General features: G+C 38.6%; 1 protein-coding gene across 1 annotated transcript in view; it reads left to right on the top strand.

Moving 5' to 3' along the window:
• The window catches only part of LOC106878490 (elongator complex protein 2), a 49,182-nt gene that overhangs the window by 18,489 nt on the left and 14,657 nt on the right, over positions 1 to 16,036 (top strand). Inside the window, exons 8-12 of the mRNA XM_014927711.2 lie at positions 1,076 to 1,243; positions 3,996 to 4,091; positions 8,217 to 8,317; positions 9,286 to 9,408; positions 14,942 to 15,097. Coding sequence (XP_014783197.1) covers positions 1,076 to 1,243; positions 3,996 to 4,091; positions 8,217 to 8,317; positions 9,286 to 9,408; positions 14,942 to 15,097 — 644 coding nt within the window. The remainder of the gene's footprint in view (positions 1 to 1,075; positions 1,244 to 3,995; positions 4,092 to 8,216; positions 8,318 to 9,285; positions 9,409 to 14,941; positions 15,098 to 16,036) is intronic.

Genomic DNA, 16,036 nt, shown 5'->3' with positions numbered 1-16,036 from the left:
CTTCCTCAGCTGAGAAATAAAAACATGATGTGTATGTGTGTGTGATAATAGTGTTGGGTATGTTCCTAGTGATATGCTGATAAAACACATTCACTGTCTATGGCTACCTGGGAATTCCTCTGTACGTTGAGTATAAAACAAATGATAGAGACGGAAAATGCAATACACGGGGAACTTTATTGCTTACAATGATCTTTTCTACACATCTTGCATCAATCCTCCATGGGTGGGAAACTAGACAACTTGGTGCAGAAGTATTTCGTCAGGTGATATAATTAGGGCTATCTCGTTAAATGAACTCTGTTTCATGAAACACATTCTCATGAACACACACACACACACACAAATATGTATATGTATACAGGGTGGCCTAAAAATCATGAACAAAATAAGTTCAATACGCTTTGGAATTATCTAAGACATGCTTCAGTTGTTAAAAAGTTGAATAAAATAATGATGAATACACACATACTTGTCCATGATGAACAAAATTAATAATATAATATAAATAAAATGTGAAAGGGTTTGGTGCGTGACTTTTGGCTCACTCTATGTGTGTTTGCATACATTCACACATATATGTGTGTGTGTGGGTATACATATATATATATATTTGTTTTTTAGAGCTACCATGGTATCTGCCAGGATAATATATCCCTCTAAACTCACGCATGTACGTGCACTCTCTCTCTCTCTCTCTCTCACACACACACGCACTCTGGATTCTCCTAGGGTTTTAGTGTATGAATGTCTAACAACATTTTTTTTCGTTTGTTTTCTTTTGTTTTAGCTCTGATGTTTTTATCTCTTACTTTTCTTCACCCAATAATTTAAAAGGCAAGTTCACATAAGAAAGGATTATTATACAAAGTAGCTGGCATATTAGTCTGACCCTTTGACTTTGCTCTCAGTTCTTTAAGATGATCAAGACAGTCCACTACTTATTTCTTTATGGCTTTATAGCAAATTAACCGCCATTTCTATAAATACAAACATTATATGAAAAACAATATGTATATATAAAAGTCTAATAATTTAATAGTAATAAATGCATGTTGTGTTTGTTTATGTTTAGATAATGGTGATCTTCTATTGGCAAGTTGTGGACAAGATTTCATTGTGCGTATATGGAGGATTTCCCAGAAAACTACTCCCGAGGAGAACAGTAACATTATAGTCAGGGATAAGCCTGCTACTGGAAATATTCAGATGAAGGAAACCCTGATCAATGTACAGAGTAAAGGTATGTCATTATATATCATGTATCTGTCTGGTGGACATTGGCACAAACTGTTGAGAGCCAACCTAGATGATTAATCTGTTCTGTCAAAGTCTCTGGGTATCAGCAAACAAACATATTTTGATATTATTTTGGGTGTGTGAGTCAGTCATCCAGGCCTCTTCTCCACACACAAAGACATGCTTACATTATGCAAAATCAAAATCATCATTGTGCCCATTGTGACTTTATAAGCAAAGTCCATAACTGGACTCAAATTACGTTCATGTATCCATCGCAAATACATGCAGTATTTTTTCTATCCTTGTTTTTTTGTTTTCCAATCCATTCCTTCAAACGTTCATATGTCAAAATTGACAGGAGTAACTTGTTATGGTTATTATTATTATTATTATTATTATTATTATTATTAAGAAGGCGGTGAGCTGGTAGAATCATCAGCATACCAGGAAAATGCCTAGCGGTATTTCGTCTGTCTTTACATTCTAGGTTTAAGTTCTGCCAAGGCCAACTTTGTTTTTCATCCTTTTGGGGTCAATAAAATAAGTACCAGTTGAGCACTGCGGTCAATGTAATCGACTTACACACTCCCACCAAATTTCAAGCCTTTTGCTTATAGCAGAGAAAACTATTTTTATTATTTAGGTGGTGAGCTAATAGAATCATTGATACAACAGACAAAATGCTTAGTGACTTTATATTCTGAGTTCAATGTCCACCAAGGTCGACTTTGCCTTTCATCCTTTCAGAATTGATTAAATAATTACCAGTTAAACACTGGAGTTGATACAATCAACTGGCCACTTTGCCCAAAATTTCAGGCCTTGTGCCTATTGTAGAAAGGACTATTATTATTATTGTTATTCTTTTTTTTTCAAAGGTTAATAAAAAACAAACGCATGATGATACAAGAAAAAACGATGCCCTCCACTCCAGGCCATGGTGGGTACTACCTGAAATGGAAAAAAAATGGCATTTAATGAACTTCGTTGAAATACAAAGTTTTTCATGCATCTTCATGTGTTTGTTTTTTATTAACCTTTGAGATCGGGGCAACCTTTCTGCTGCACCCTGTATTTGGTTACAGTGTTTTACATTCAAGAATCAGATACCATTGAGGTTAAGTTTGCCTTTCATCATTTCTGGATCAGTAAAATAAAAGTACCAGTCAAGTACTGAGTTGACTTAATCAGCTCTGTTCCCTCATTAAATTTCTGGCTTTGAGCCTATATAATGAATTATTATCATTGACTCTTTAGCATTTAAACCAGCCATATCCAGCCCAAATATTCTACTTGTTTTATGTTCAAACTGGCCATATCTGGCTTCTTGCTCCAGTCCTAGGAAGTCATTCTAAAAACAAAGAATCACACCATCAAAATCTCAACTCTAAAAGTAATGCATGATTAATGCAAAACTATATGAATAAATAAAACATAACGTTTGACAGAATAATCTGAATACTAAAAGGTTAAGATGGTGAAAAGTCAGTTGTATCTCTTCTTGTTTTGAGTTCAGATCCTACTGAAGTTAACTTTGCCTTTCATTGTTCTAGGGGTTAAATAAGTACCAGTCATGTACTGGAATGGGTTAAACTTAATTGAATTTATTCTGTGTAAGATATAATTGTTATTTAAAAATAAATTAATATTACAGATACATCCCCGACTTCCTGGCATCCTTAGCTTCAGTCCCATGCCAGATTATACATTTTGCTGGATTAAAAGTGGTCACGTTATAGTAACTCATTATAATAGTTCTGAGCAAATTGCTAGAAGACTGCTTCCATATTATTAGTTACTTTTGTTTATTCACTAGAAGCATGTTATAAATAAAAGTTGGAAATATATATAATAATATGAAAGTGTAACTATTAAAAACAAAATCCAATGCTTTGCACAAACCTAACCACTCTTCCCCCCACTGGATCTCCTTCTGAAATGTTATTGTGAAGGACATCATTATCATCCTTTAATGCCTGTTTTCCATGTTGGCATGGCTTAGATGGTGTGACTGGAGCTGATAAGGCTGGGTGCCACATTGTCTGTTCTGGCATAGTTTCTACAGCTGGATGTCCTTCATAATGCCAACCACTTTACAGAGTGTACTGAGTGCTTTTTATGTAGCACCAGCACTTTTGACATGGCACCACTTTTCCTCTTTTATGCAAGATCACTGTAATCTCTGCAGCCAAGTTAAGTTTTCTTTTAACTGAGAAAACGTTCTTAGTGGGTAAACACGTGTTGTTAGATTTAGTTTTAAACACTTTCACTTTCATATTATCACAGTTAGCTGTAGGAAGAGTATTTCTGCCTTCATCAAGTATTACTACTCAATAAACAAATGAATACTATAAAAATTGAAATTTCCTGCAACTATAATGGTTGCAGGAAATTTCAGTGTTCTCTTCATGTAAATTATGTCTGGATTAAAAGAGCTGCTGAAAAATTGGTAAGGTTCCTGCATTATTTGCTCTGTTGTTTCACTGAAGGCTGGGTCTTTGTAGTTGCTTGTTCTACATTCTTCACAATTCCAGTCTTTACTATGTCTTACTATTTCAAATCAGATTTTCATACACTGATTATGAAGTCAACAAGATTTCATTATTCTTTATTGAATACCTTCTGTCAAAATATGAAGTAACTGAGTGGAGTCAACTGTTTCATTGAAAAAAAAAAACACTTTTCTTTTTTTGTAATTTGATTATTTGTTTGCTTTGATGAATATGTCTATTTCTCTTCTTTCTGGTTCATAGGCTCTAGTCTCTGCTTTGCAATTACATTGGAATCAGTTTTGCTGGGTCATGATGGATGGATTTACAGTGTTAGATGGCATCCCCCCATTGAAAAAGGTATGTGTACCCTCTCTCTCTCTCTCTCTCTCTCACACACACACACTGTGTAGACAGCATGACCAGATAGTTAGGGTGTTTATTTGACTACTTATAAACTAGGGTTTATGACTGCTGTAGCTCAGAAAGAGACACATATCAGGGATGGCACAGTCTGATAGGAAAATTTCAGTCCAAGAAACTAGAAACAGATGAAACCCAAGGGCAATCTGGTTCCCCATGAGATTCTCCTAGTGGACACACTCAAAGGTATTTGCTAATTCAAAGACGATATTGTTTGCACTGAATTTCTCACAATCTCCAGTCAAACTGTATCTACAGAAGCCCTCCTTGTGGTCACTGAGGTGATGAAGGTCATTGTTAAAATAGTGTTTTTGTTACTCAGGCCCTAAAATAATCACTACCTAATCATTTCTCCCTGGAATATAATGCCACTGGAATACCCTTCTTGCTCAGACTTTACTTACAAAGATTCACACTGAACAGCAGCCATTTTAATTTCACTTGACTGGGAGAAGAAACTACAAACATGATGGATACTGCTCCTACCACTCCTACCTCTCCTGACTAAACTTTAAAAGAAAATATGATGGTTTTTAATCTGCTGTAGGTGTGATATATTTCTGGGTCAACCACTATACTTTGCCTTGACACAGTACATACTTAACTGTGATAAGGCAGGAACAGGTACTGCCTGAGTACATAGAGAATGTTAACTACAGCAAAGTACTATCCTTTCCTGCATTAGATTATTTTGAGATATTTACATTGTTTTGTTGGTTTTTATGGACACATATATCATCATCATCGTCATCATCGTTTAACGTCTGTTTTCCATGCTGGCATGGGTTGGACGGTTTGACTGGGATCTGGAAAGCCAGGAGGCTGCACCAGGCCCCAATCTGATCTGGCAGTATTTCTACAGCTGGACGCCCTTCCTAATGCCAACCACTCCCAGAGTGTAGTGGGTGCTTTTTATGTGCCACCAGCACTGGGGCCAGAAGAGCTGGCATCAACCACAATCAGATGGTGCCTTTTACATGCCACCTGCACGGAAGCCAGTCAAAGCGGTACTGGTATCGGCCACGTTCAGATGGTGCATTTTACGTGCTACCGGCACAGGGGTCACAACTACAATTTCCATTTGATTTGATTTTGATATTGCTGTTGATGTTGATTTATTTGACTCAATAGGTCTCCTCAAGCACAGCATGTCGCCCTACGATCCAAGGTACTTTGGAGTGGGCTGGTTATGCGACACTGGTGTAGGTTACAGTTGTAGACTCACTTTATTTGCCAGATCTTCTCAGTCACAGCATACCTCCAGAGGTCTCGGTCTTTTGTCATTGCCTCTGTGAGGCCCAATGTTTGAAGGTCCACTCCAACCCATGTCTTCACCACTCCATCCCATGTCTTCCTGGGTCTCCTTCTACCCCAAATTCCTTCCACTGTTTGGGAGTGGCACTTCTTCACACAGCTCTCCTTGTCTATCCACAGTACATCTTATGGAGTTTCTACCTGCACCTTTTCTACTGATTGAGCAGGGCCACCTACCTGAAGGGGTGTGTGATGTGTTCGCTTTCCTACTTACTAGAACATTGATCTTTGCAACATTGACTCTAAGGCCTTTCGATTCTAAACCTTGCTTCCACACTTGAAGTTTCTTCTCTAGTTCTGGTAGTGATTCTGCTATGAGGGTCAGGTCATCAGTTTAGAGGACTTCTTAGGGGGGCAACCTATCTTGAATTCCTCTGTTATTGCCTGAAGGACTATGATGAATAGGAAGTGGCTGAGGACTGATCCTTGGTGGACCCCTACGTCTACCTGGAATTCTTCACTATACTCATTTCCAATTCTAACCCTACTAACAGCATCTCCGTATAGGGCTTGTACAGCCCTTATTAACCATTCGTCAATCTCCAGTTTCTGCATCACCCACCAGATAAGGGATCAGGGGACCCTGTCAAAGGCTTTCTCCAAGTCCACAAAGCTAAGTATAGGGGTTTATCTTTAGCTAGGTATTTCTCCTGCAGTTGTCAAGCCAGGAATATAGATAGCATCAGTGGTGCTACTACCTGGCACAAAACCGAACTGCATCTCATTTAAGCAGACCCTCTCCCTAATTAGTTGGGCTATGACCCTCTCCTTGACTTTCATCACCTGATCCAGCAGTTTGATACCCCTGCAGTTATTTCTATCTAAAGCATCACCTTTACCCTTGTAGCAGTTGACTATGGTGCTGCTACACGTGTCATTGGGTATGACTCCATCATGAACTACCTGGTTTACAATACGGGTGACTAGGCCATAGCCCACACCACCAGATGTTTTGAGCATCTCAGCAGTGATTCCTGATGGGCTGGGGGCTTTTCCTGGCTTCATATCCTTAATTGCTTTATCTACCAGGGTGCTGCCTATTCAGATAGTTGGTCCCTCTACTGGATCAATATTTGGCTGGCTCTCCTCTTCCGATTCATTCTCCACGTTCAGCAGTCTTTCATAATGTCTCCTCCAAACTTCTTTCTTTTCCAAATCATTAAAAGCAAGTGCACCATCATCCATGTGGACACATTTCTCTCCTGTGACATCACAATTTTCTCTCACACACAGTCTTGCAATCCAGAATACTTCAGTTCTTTGGTCCTCACATTGCTGGACATTGGCAAACTTCTTTTCTGCTTTGCCCTTGGCTATATATACCTGTCACCCAGCCTCCCTTTTGGCTATCTGGTACGGTTCCCTGCTACCCCCACCCTTCCAGGATTTCCAGGCCTGCTTCTTTGCTCTGATGGCTTTGTCTACCGTATTATTCTGCCACCCCTTTACTCTAGCTCTAGAAGGGACTTTGCGCCATCCACAGACTTGGTCTGTGGCACTCAGTAATCTGTCTCGTAAGAATTTCCAGCTACTTGCTATGTCCGAGGACTGTAGCTCCTTCCTCTCTCATCAAATTTCTTGATGAGGATGTCCCTAAATCTCTGACCATGTGAAGTGTTCTTTGGCTTCCAAATCCTCCTCTTCTGGATTAGTCTGCTTCTTGGCATCCTTCTGGTTTTGAGTCGAAAGTCACTATTGACTAGTCTATGCTGGGGGGTGGTGCATTCCTCACCTGGGAGGGTCTTTGTATTTAAGAGCAACCCTGCGTCCCGCTGTATGGTGAGGATGAAATCAATCTGGCTAGCAGAGTCACCTGATTGATAGGTTATCAGGTGGCTGTCTGGCTTCCTGAACTTAGTGTTGCAGATTAAAAGGTTACATGCATCACTGAACTCCAGTAGCCTAGTTCCCTCATTGTTCTGGGAACTAATACCATGGCCCCTGTGTACACCAGTGAAGATACCAGATTTCTGCCCGACATGCCCATTAAAATCTCCAGCTACAAAGATGAGGTCATTGCCACTCATCTTTGAGGTAGCTTGCAGAAGGGTATCATGAAGATGGTCCTTCTGATCATTTGGTAGCCCCGCTTGTGGGGCGTAGGCAGAGATAATTGTAGCTGTGCTGTTCTGCAGGGCTAGCCTGAGCTTAAGCACTCTATTGCATACCCTGACAACCTCTATGACCTTATCTACCCATTTCTATGCAAGGAGTATGCCTACACCCCTACTCCATCCATGTTACCTTGCATATAATTAGATACATTTTTGTGTGTGTGAACACACCCACATACACATAACTCACAGTCTACATATACACACATGCAAATACATATATTGATATTTACACAATATAAATCCAGTCAATGAAAATATTTATATCCAAATGATAATGCATCAATTTATGACAGTTTGAATATTTCGTTTATATTTCAAAAAACAGTCTTGGGGTCAGTGTTGGTCTAGAAGACAGTTGGTACTGGAGGAAACTTTGGGGTATGGAGATAGTCCTTTGGAAAAAAAAACATGGAAATGTAGATAATTTGGAGAAATTGGCTCTGTCCAAGAAATGAAAACAGCTTGGGGATCAGACAGGTCATTAAAACAGGGTCAGATGTTATTAGAAATGGGGATAGTTCTATGGAAGAGACACAATTCTATAAAATGAGCATAGTTGTTTTGTTTTTTATAAATAAAAAAGAACATTATTACTGTAGCATTGTAATAATATTTTATTGTAATTTTCCAGAAAATGGTTGGCATCAACCTCTGCGACTTCTTACTGCTTCCATGGATAAAACCATGATACTTTGGTCTGTTGATAAAGATTCTGGAGTTTGGGTTGAAGAGGTAAAAATCTAGCAACAATGTTTGAGCTTTTCCTTATTTGTCTTCAATGCATGTGTGTGTATTTGCAGACATTCATGTTTATGTATGTATGTGTGGCTATTTTTTTATGTGTGTTTGCATGACAGAAAGAGCACATGAAATATTTGCCTGCAGTATAGATATTATGAACAATCAAATATTATTGTAAACCAAGCCTCTTGCATCACAAGCCTTGACACATGCACACTCATAAACTTGTTCATACTCACATTCATATACACATGCTATATTATTAGTTATAGATTTCTATGAGACTAAACTCGGGTTCATAGCTTTCCCAACTGTGTGAGTGATGAGGGATTGCCTGTCTGATGTGCTGGTTTGTTGGTAGTTTTTCTACTGATGTGCATATTGTTCACCAAAATACACTTGGCCAAGGGGCTATATCATGAGATAGAAGCCAGAACCACATGGTTGCAAGGCAAATATATTAACCACACAGACATGCCCCCCCCCCCCAACACACACACGACAGGCTTCTTTCAGTTTCCATCTACCAAATCCACTGACAAAGCTTGTGTGTGTGTATACACACACACAGACTGACGGACAGGTAAATGATAGAAAATAGAATAAATGTCATTTACAATCACTACAGATGTTTTGATACACGATAATGATTACACAGCACCTCATTACACAACATCTCACCAATGTACTACAGGTGTAAAATATGTTGAAAAACTTGTAGTGATTTTAAATAAAGAAAATTGTTCATTCCATTTTCTATCATTTATCTATTTATATAAACTCTACAGATATTATGGAATTCCTGATGTACATCCAGTAGCAAGAGCATTTCCACTACATGATATCAGGTAGCCAATAACTGTGGACAGACTTTGCATAACATATCGCCAGGCTTGTACCTGAATCTTTATTTAACTATATATCATGTATATATTACTGTAACCGTGTGTCTTTTGTAGGTTCGTGTTGGAGAAGTTGGTGGAAATACATTAGGGTTTTATGGTGGTTTGTTCAGTCCATGTGGTGATTCTATCTTAGCCCATGGTTACCAAGGTGCTCTACATCAATGGACATTTAATAAAGTAAGTAGTTTAAAGACATCTTCCTTTACTTATTCCTGATAATGTAAATACTTAATTTTTTTTTTTTTGTCATATGATCTATTTTGATAATCCATCCTAAGTGACAAATCTAACTGAATGCCACTTCTTTTCTTAAACATTACGTCCTGTAAATTTAATCATATTTAGAATATTGGTGCCCTAACTGTGTTTTCCAGTTTTGGAATATCTACCCCACGACCCCACATATTATAAAAAGTGACCTATGGGCTGGCACAGGAAGGGCATCTTGTCATATAAAGAAAATATCAAGTAACCTACCCAACTTCTGCTAGTATGGCAAAGTGGCAGTGGGTGTACAAGGATGATGATGAGTGTATTGGAGAAATGAAAGTTTTAAGTTGAACTGGGTGGATTTGAACTCAGAACCATGACATAACCAATAGCAATGTTTAAAAAGATGCTAGTTTGTTGGTCTTTATCACCACCACCACTGTGGTGTATAATTAATGGTCAAAGCAGTTACAATCATATACCATGTTGTAGGACCGTTTACAGTTACTAATACATATACTATAGTACCTACTTCCCTGCAAGACATGTACTATAATGCAAACTACTTTACTAATATTTGTATTACTGCATTAAGTTTACTATAACATGTTCTGCATTAAAAGAAAATATTGTAGAGCTAATTCTAAATAAGCAGTATCAGCAGGTACTTCAAAATTCTTAGCTCTTTATAAGCATCTGTTGCAAATCACAGCCTCCTGACAGCAACACAGCTCCAACAGCAAAGAACTACATTCTACAAGATATCTAACTAGCATGACTTCCCTGGGAAAGTTGGCTTGCTATGCTGGTCTGCAGTTTCCCTGCTGCTAACATGTTGGTGTCAGGAGGCTACATTTTGCAACATTTGGTGTCAGAAGTTGGATCATCCATGGAACTGGAAGGAGTGTGCACAAGGAGTCAGGCAGGAAAGGGAGAGGTGTCTCTGGCTGCACTTGTCACAGTAGCTGGAACTTTATTTTCTCCTTCATAACACCTTAAATCAACTTAGAGGCACCTAAGATAAAGCAGGGTTGCATGTATGGATGACAGTTTTGTTTTCTTTTCAAAACACTGAATGGGAAACTAAAACATGCTAACTCAGATGATCACAATAGTGGATTAAGCTTTAACTATATTTATAAATAATCTTCTAAGAAATTTTTGATTAGGATTGATTAATTTTGGTTGTAGAATATTGATTTTACTTTCATTCAATAATTGGTTTCAGTCACTTGACTTCAGTTATGCCAGAGCACTGCTTTCAACAATTTGTATTTATTTTTCATCAATGATATTGACTCCAAATACTTTGATATTTATTTCTTTGTTCACATAAGATACAAAAGTGAAGTGATTGCTACCTTAAGGGGAAATAATTCAATGTCATTTAAATTCTTTAGTATCTGCAGTGGAATGATATATCTCACTTACCTTCATATGTGTGTGTATGTGTACATATACGGTTAATGTGTTCCTCCTATCATATCTTAACTTTTCAACACCTTTTCTGAATTCACACCAAGCTTTTTTAAATCTCTCTCACACGTGAGGTTTTTAGAGTTTTGCAAGTTACACGTTGACTTCATCAGTGCTTGGGGTGCAGAAAAAAAAAGTCAGTTCACTGTGAACCGCTTGGTGTTAAGAAGGGCATTCAGTCATAGGAATCATGCCAAAATCAAGACATTAGAGAAAGACTGTTCCTTCAGTCCATTGAATCCTGTCAAAATACCGTAGAAAACCGTGTAAAATGATGATGATGATGAGGAGGAGGATATAGAACGGACTTCAGCATAGTTTCCATCACCCAAATTCTACTCACAAGTTATTGGTCAACCCAAGGCTGAGGAATATGTCATTTGCCCAAAGTGTTACACTGTGGGATTGAACCCATACTACATGATTGTGAAGTGAGCTTTTTAATCATATATCCATGCCTATGCCTTGTATTAATGTATTTGTGAGACCTAATCAGCTCTGCAACCAGTATCTTTTCCTTCTAAAACAAACACATTCCCCTGTCTTTTATTGCTTCTTGCCACCAACTTTTCTTTGTTTTCTACTGTCCACATAAAGTGGACAGTATTTTGTACAATGTAAGAGTGGAATAAATGAGCCAAGACAGCAGAGCATCAGACGAAATTCCCTGCTGTGTATAGCTTCCTCTCTATTTTGAATTAGAGTTTCAAGTTGACGAAAACTTTTTCATCTATAAAAGAAGTACTTCTCTTGGAGTGGTTGATGTTAGGAAGGGCATCCAGCTGTAGAAACCATGCCAAATCAAACTGGAGTCTGCTGCAGCTCTCCAGCTTGCCATCTCTGGTCAGACATTAAATGATGATGATGATGATATATATATCATCACCATCATCATCATTTAGCATCCGTTGTCCATGCTGGTTTAGGTTGGACAGTTTGACCAGGGCTGGTAAACTGAGGGGCTGCACCAGACTCCAGTCTGATTTGGCATGGTTTCTACAGCTGGATGTCCTTCTTAACACTGACCACTTTACAGAGTGTGCTGGGTGCTTTTACATGGCACTGCAAGGACGCTTTTACATGGTGCCATACAGGCGTTTTTACATAGCACCACTTGTACTTTAGATGGCACCATCACTTGTACTTATTACGTGGCATCGATACAGGACCATTGCAGGTCAATCCTGGTCACCAGAGGCACCGGTCTTAACACTTCTGCTGTGGTGTACAGGTCTTCTTCAGTACAGCAAAGCACCAGGCATCTCAGTCCTTTGTCATCTCACCTAAAAGGGTCAGCATCCAGGAGTTGTTCTTCAGTACTTTGTCCCATGTCTTCCTGGGTCTCCCACTTTCACTTGTTCCATCTACTTTGAGAAATCAGCACTTCTTTATGGAGCTGTCAGCATCCATCCACATCACATGACCAAACCAGTGCAGTCTTCTCTCTTGCTCACAACTAATTCCCCTTGTGCCTAACTTCTCTCTCAATGTATCAGCACACTATTGAACATGTACACTTGCATTACACATCCAGCGGAGCACTCTAGCCTCATTTCCCTCTAACTTTTGCATGTCCTCTGCATTCAGGGATCATGTCTCACAACCATATAAAACTGCTATCCATATACATGCATCGTACAACCTTCCTTTCACTTGGAGAGAAAAACCTTTTGTAGGCAACAGAGGTAACAGCTCTCTGAATTTCCTCCATCTTATTCTTATTCTAGCTATCAAACACTCTATGCATTCTCCCCAACTATGAATTTGGTCCCCTAGGTAGCAGAAATTATCTACTACCTCTGATGAACGACCAAGGTATTTGAGAGAATCAATTTCCTGAGTCTCTAAAGTTTTTATGGATCCTGTGCATCTTCCACATAAGAAAACTATCTTTTCTGATAACCTTCCTATTAATCCACTGCACTTCTTTTGTGTCCAAAGCTTACACTACGTACACCATATGGTATTCCTGCCTATGCCTTTCCTACAAATCTAACAGGGTCACCTACCTGAAGTGGGTAGGGCCCTGTCTGTTTCCTTGCTTACTAAGACTTTAGTTTTTTCTAAGTTAACCTTAAGGCCCTTAGATTCCAGGTTTTGCTTCCACACCTGGAGTTTCTCTCCTAGCCCTGATTTGGAATCTGCTATGAGGGCAACATTATCAGCATATGGGGTTCCCAGGGGCTGCTGGTCTTGAATTCCTCTGTTATGGCCTGGAGGACAATGATGAAAAGGAGGGGACTGGGGACTAAGCCTTGATAAACCCCTACCTTTACACCAAATTCTTTGCTGTACTCGTGGTTAACTCTCACCTTACTAACAGTATCTCTTTGCATGGTCTGTATGGCTTTCACCAACCACTTGTCTATCTCTAGCCTCCTCAGAGCCCACCATATCACACAAGATAGTATACGGAAGGCTTTCTCTTAGATCTACAAATGCCAAGTATAATGGTTTATTCTTAACTATTTCTTTTGCAGTTGCCTGACTAGCAAAATAACAATGGTAGTGCTTCTTCCCTGGACAAAGACAAACTGCATTTCATCTATCCTAATTTTGCTCCTAATTAATTGGGCTGTAGCTCTTACACACACACACACACACACACATATACAAAACAAGGTTAATTCCATTAATTGCACCTATCACCTATAAAAAATATTTGCTTTGTATTTAATCAAGAAATGTTAGTATTTTATATAGGGCTGTATAGTAAGTTCTGTTTGATTTTTAGTACTTATTTAAAAGTACAAACAGGATGATACTGCAGATTTGATAACATATATAAGTTCTTTTATTTTTTATCACTTCTCTTTTTGAATGCTTAATTTGAAAAAATTCTTTGGTTCTTTAATTAAAATATAAATTTAATTAAATATATTTAATTAATCTTCTCTGTCCTTTGCTGTGCATACTGTCTATCTAAATGGTTTTGCAATGATTTAAATAAATGGAAGTTTGATGGAGTGAGGTCTGGGGAATATGGATGGTATAGCATTTTTCCTATCCAAAGGATTCCTGAACATTTCAGTAACTTCTTCAATGTGAGGTTCAGCATTATCATGATGAAAGAGAACTCCACTGCAGTTTATTAAGGCAAGATGTTTACTATCTAAAGCAGTCTTCAAATAGTAAAGCTGCTAAAGATTGACTTCAGAAGTTGCTCTTTGATTTGACCCTAAAGGCTCATAATGAATACTTTTTTCCATATCCCACCAAACGCTCAATAAAGTTTTCTTTGGATAATATACTTTTTGTGGATGTAGTACAAGTTTTTGATTTGGACTTAGCCTCTGTCTGCAAGTGCTTAATATTACTGTAAAGATTCCATTTTTCATCTCCAGTCATGATCCAGTTTAAAAATGGTGCTTGATGGTTATGTGTACGGAATGATTCACAACAATCAAGCTTGTGTTCATAATTTGCTGCCTAAAGAGCATGAGGAACCAATTTCCACCTACTTAAAAACTTCCTTGCTTTTCAAATGATTATGAATGGTCAGATGCTAATGTTAAATTCAATGGAAAGTTTTCTCACTGCCATAGTAGGATTCCTTGCAAGTGTTGCCTGTAGCATTTTGTCTTTCAATTTGGAAGGATGTTCTGATTTAGGCTTATCAAGTAAATCAAAATTGCCATGTCTGAATTTTGCAAGTACTTTCATTTGCTGCATCTTGACTGTAGTTTTTGAACATTTTTGAACATCTTTTGGCTGCTTCTCTTTGGTTCCCTGATGGGTCCTTTGTATAGAAAATTAAATATGCTAAAATTAAAGTTGTTGCTTTATGGGAACTTTTTATGAGATGATTATGCCTCATTGAATCCTGAATCCTATCAATATTTTTAGTTTCTGCAGTAATAGGTTTCAGGAGGTTGAAACTTGTAATTAGACAGAACTTGGTATAGGTAAACTGAATCTCTTGTACAGTTTTATGTTGGCTGCTTTACCCTGTTTTCTTGATGAATAATTACTGTAATGTCTGGCATGCTATACTCTTTGTGATCTCTATGGTTACTATTATCAGGAGAAGCTATGTTGGGAACCAGCTGTAACAGGAGGTGGACATTTCAAGGCTGTTGATGATATTGCTTGGGATCCATTTGATGGGAGTTACTTGCTTAGTGTCAGCTTGGATCAAACCTGTAGACTTCATGCCCCTTGGGTGACAGATACCCTACAGGTAAGGACAAACTTTTTGTTGTTTCATATCAAGATATCACTGCTGTCTGGTTGGATATCACTGATGCTTCTATCTGTGGTCAGTATCACTGTAGACATCAGAGGCAGATATTGATATCAGATACATTATTAATAAAAGATGGTGATACTGAAGATATCAATAATATAAATATTTAGTATTTTTGTGTTTGATTCAACATTTATCTTCATCTGCTGGATGTGAAATGTCAGTGTGCATACACGACAGAGTGTAAGCGCCCTGAGAGAAAAGTTGGATTTAAGAAGCATCAGATGTGGTGTGCAAGAGAGATGACTGCGCTGGTATGGTCATGTGTTGCAAATGAATGAGGACAACTGTGTGAAAAAGTGTCATACCCTAGCAGTTGAGGGAACCTGTGGAAGAGGTAGACCCAGGAAGACCTGGGATGAGGTGGTGAAGCACAACCTTGGAACATTAGGCCTTACTGAGGCAATGACTAGTGACCAAAACCTTTGAAGATATGCTGTGCTTGAGAAGACCTGACAAGTCAAGTGAGACCACAACCCATGGCCTATGCCAGTGGGTGTAACCAGCCCACGTATGAGTACCCCTCATTCATTAGACAATAAACTTTGCTTGCGAAGACCTGTTGAGGCAAGTGAAATCAAAATCCAAATTGCTGATGTGGCCAGTGGCACGTAAAAAGCACCATTCAAGTGTGATCGTTGCCAGTGTTGCCTTACTGGCACATGTGTCGCTGGCATGTGAAAAACAACATTCGAATGTGGTCATTGCCAGTGCCGCCGGACTGGCTTCCGTGCAGATAGTACATAAAAAACACCTTTTGAGCATGGTCATTGCCAGAACCACCTGACTGGCCCTCGTGCCAGTGACATGTAAAAGCACCCACTATACTCTTGGAGTGGTTGGCATTAGGAAGGGCATCCAGCTGTAGAAACT

This window comes from Octopus bimaculoides, chromosome 4 (assembly GCF_001194135.2).
Source record: "Octopus bimaculoides isolate UCB-OBI-ISO-001 chromosome 4, ASM119413v2, whole genome shotgun sequence".
NCBI lineage: Eukaryota > Metazoa > Mollusca > Cephalopoda > Octopoda > Octopodidae > Octopus > Octopus bimaculoides.
Note: the sequence above shows the minus strand (reverse complement) of the source record. Positions and strands in the feature narration are given on the sequence as shown.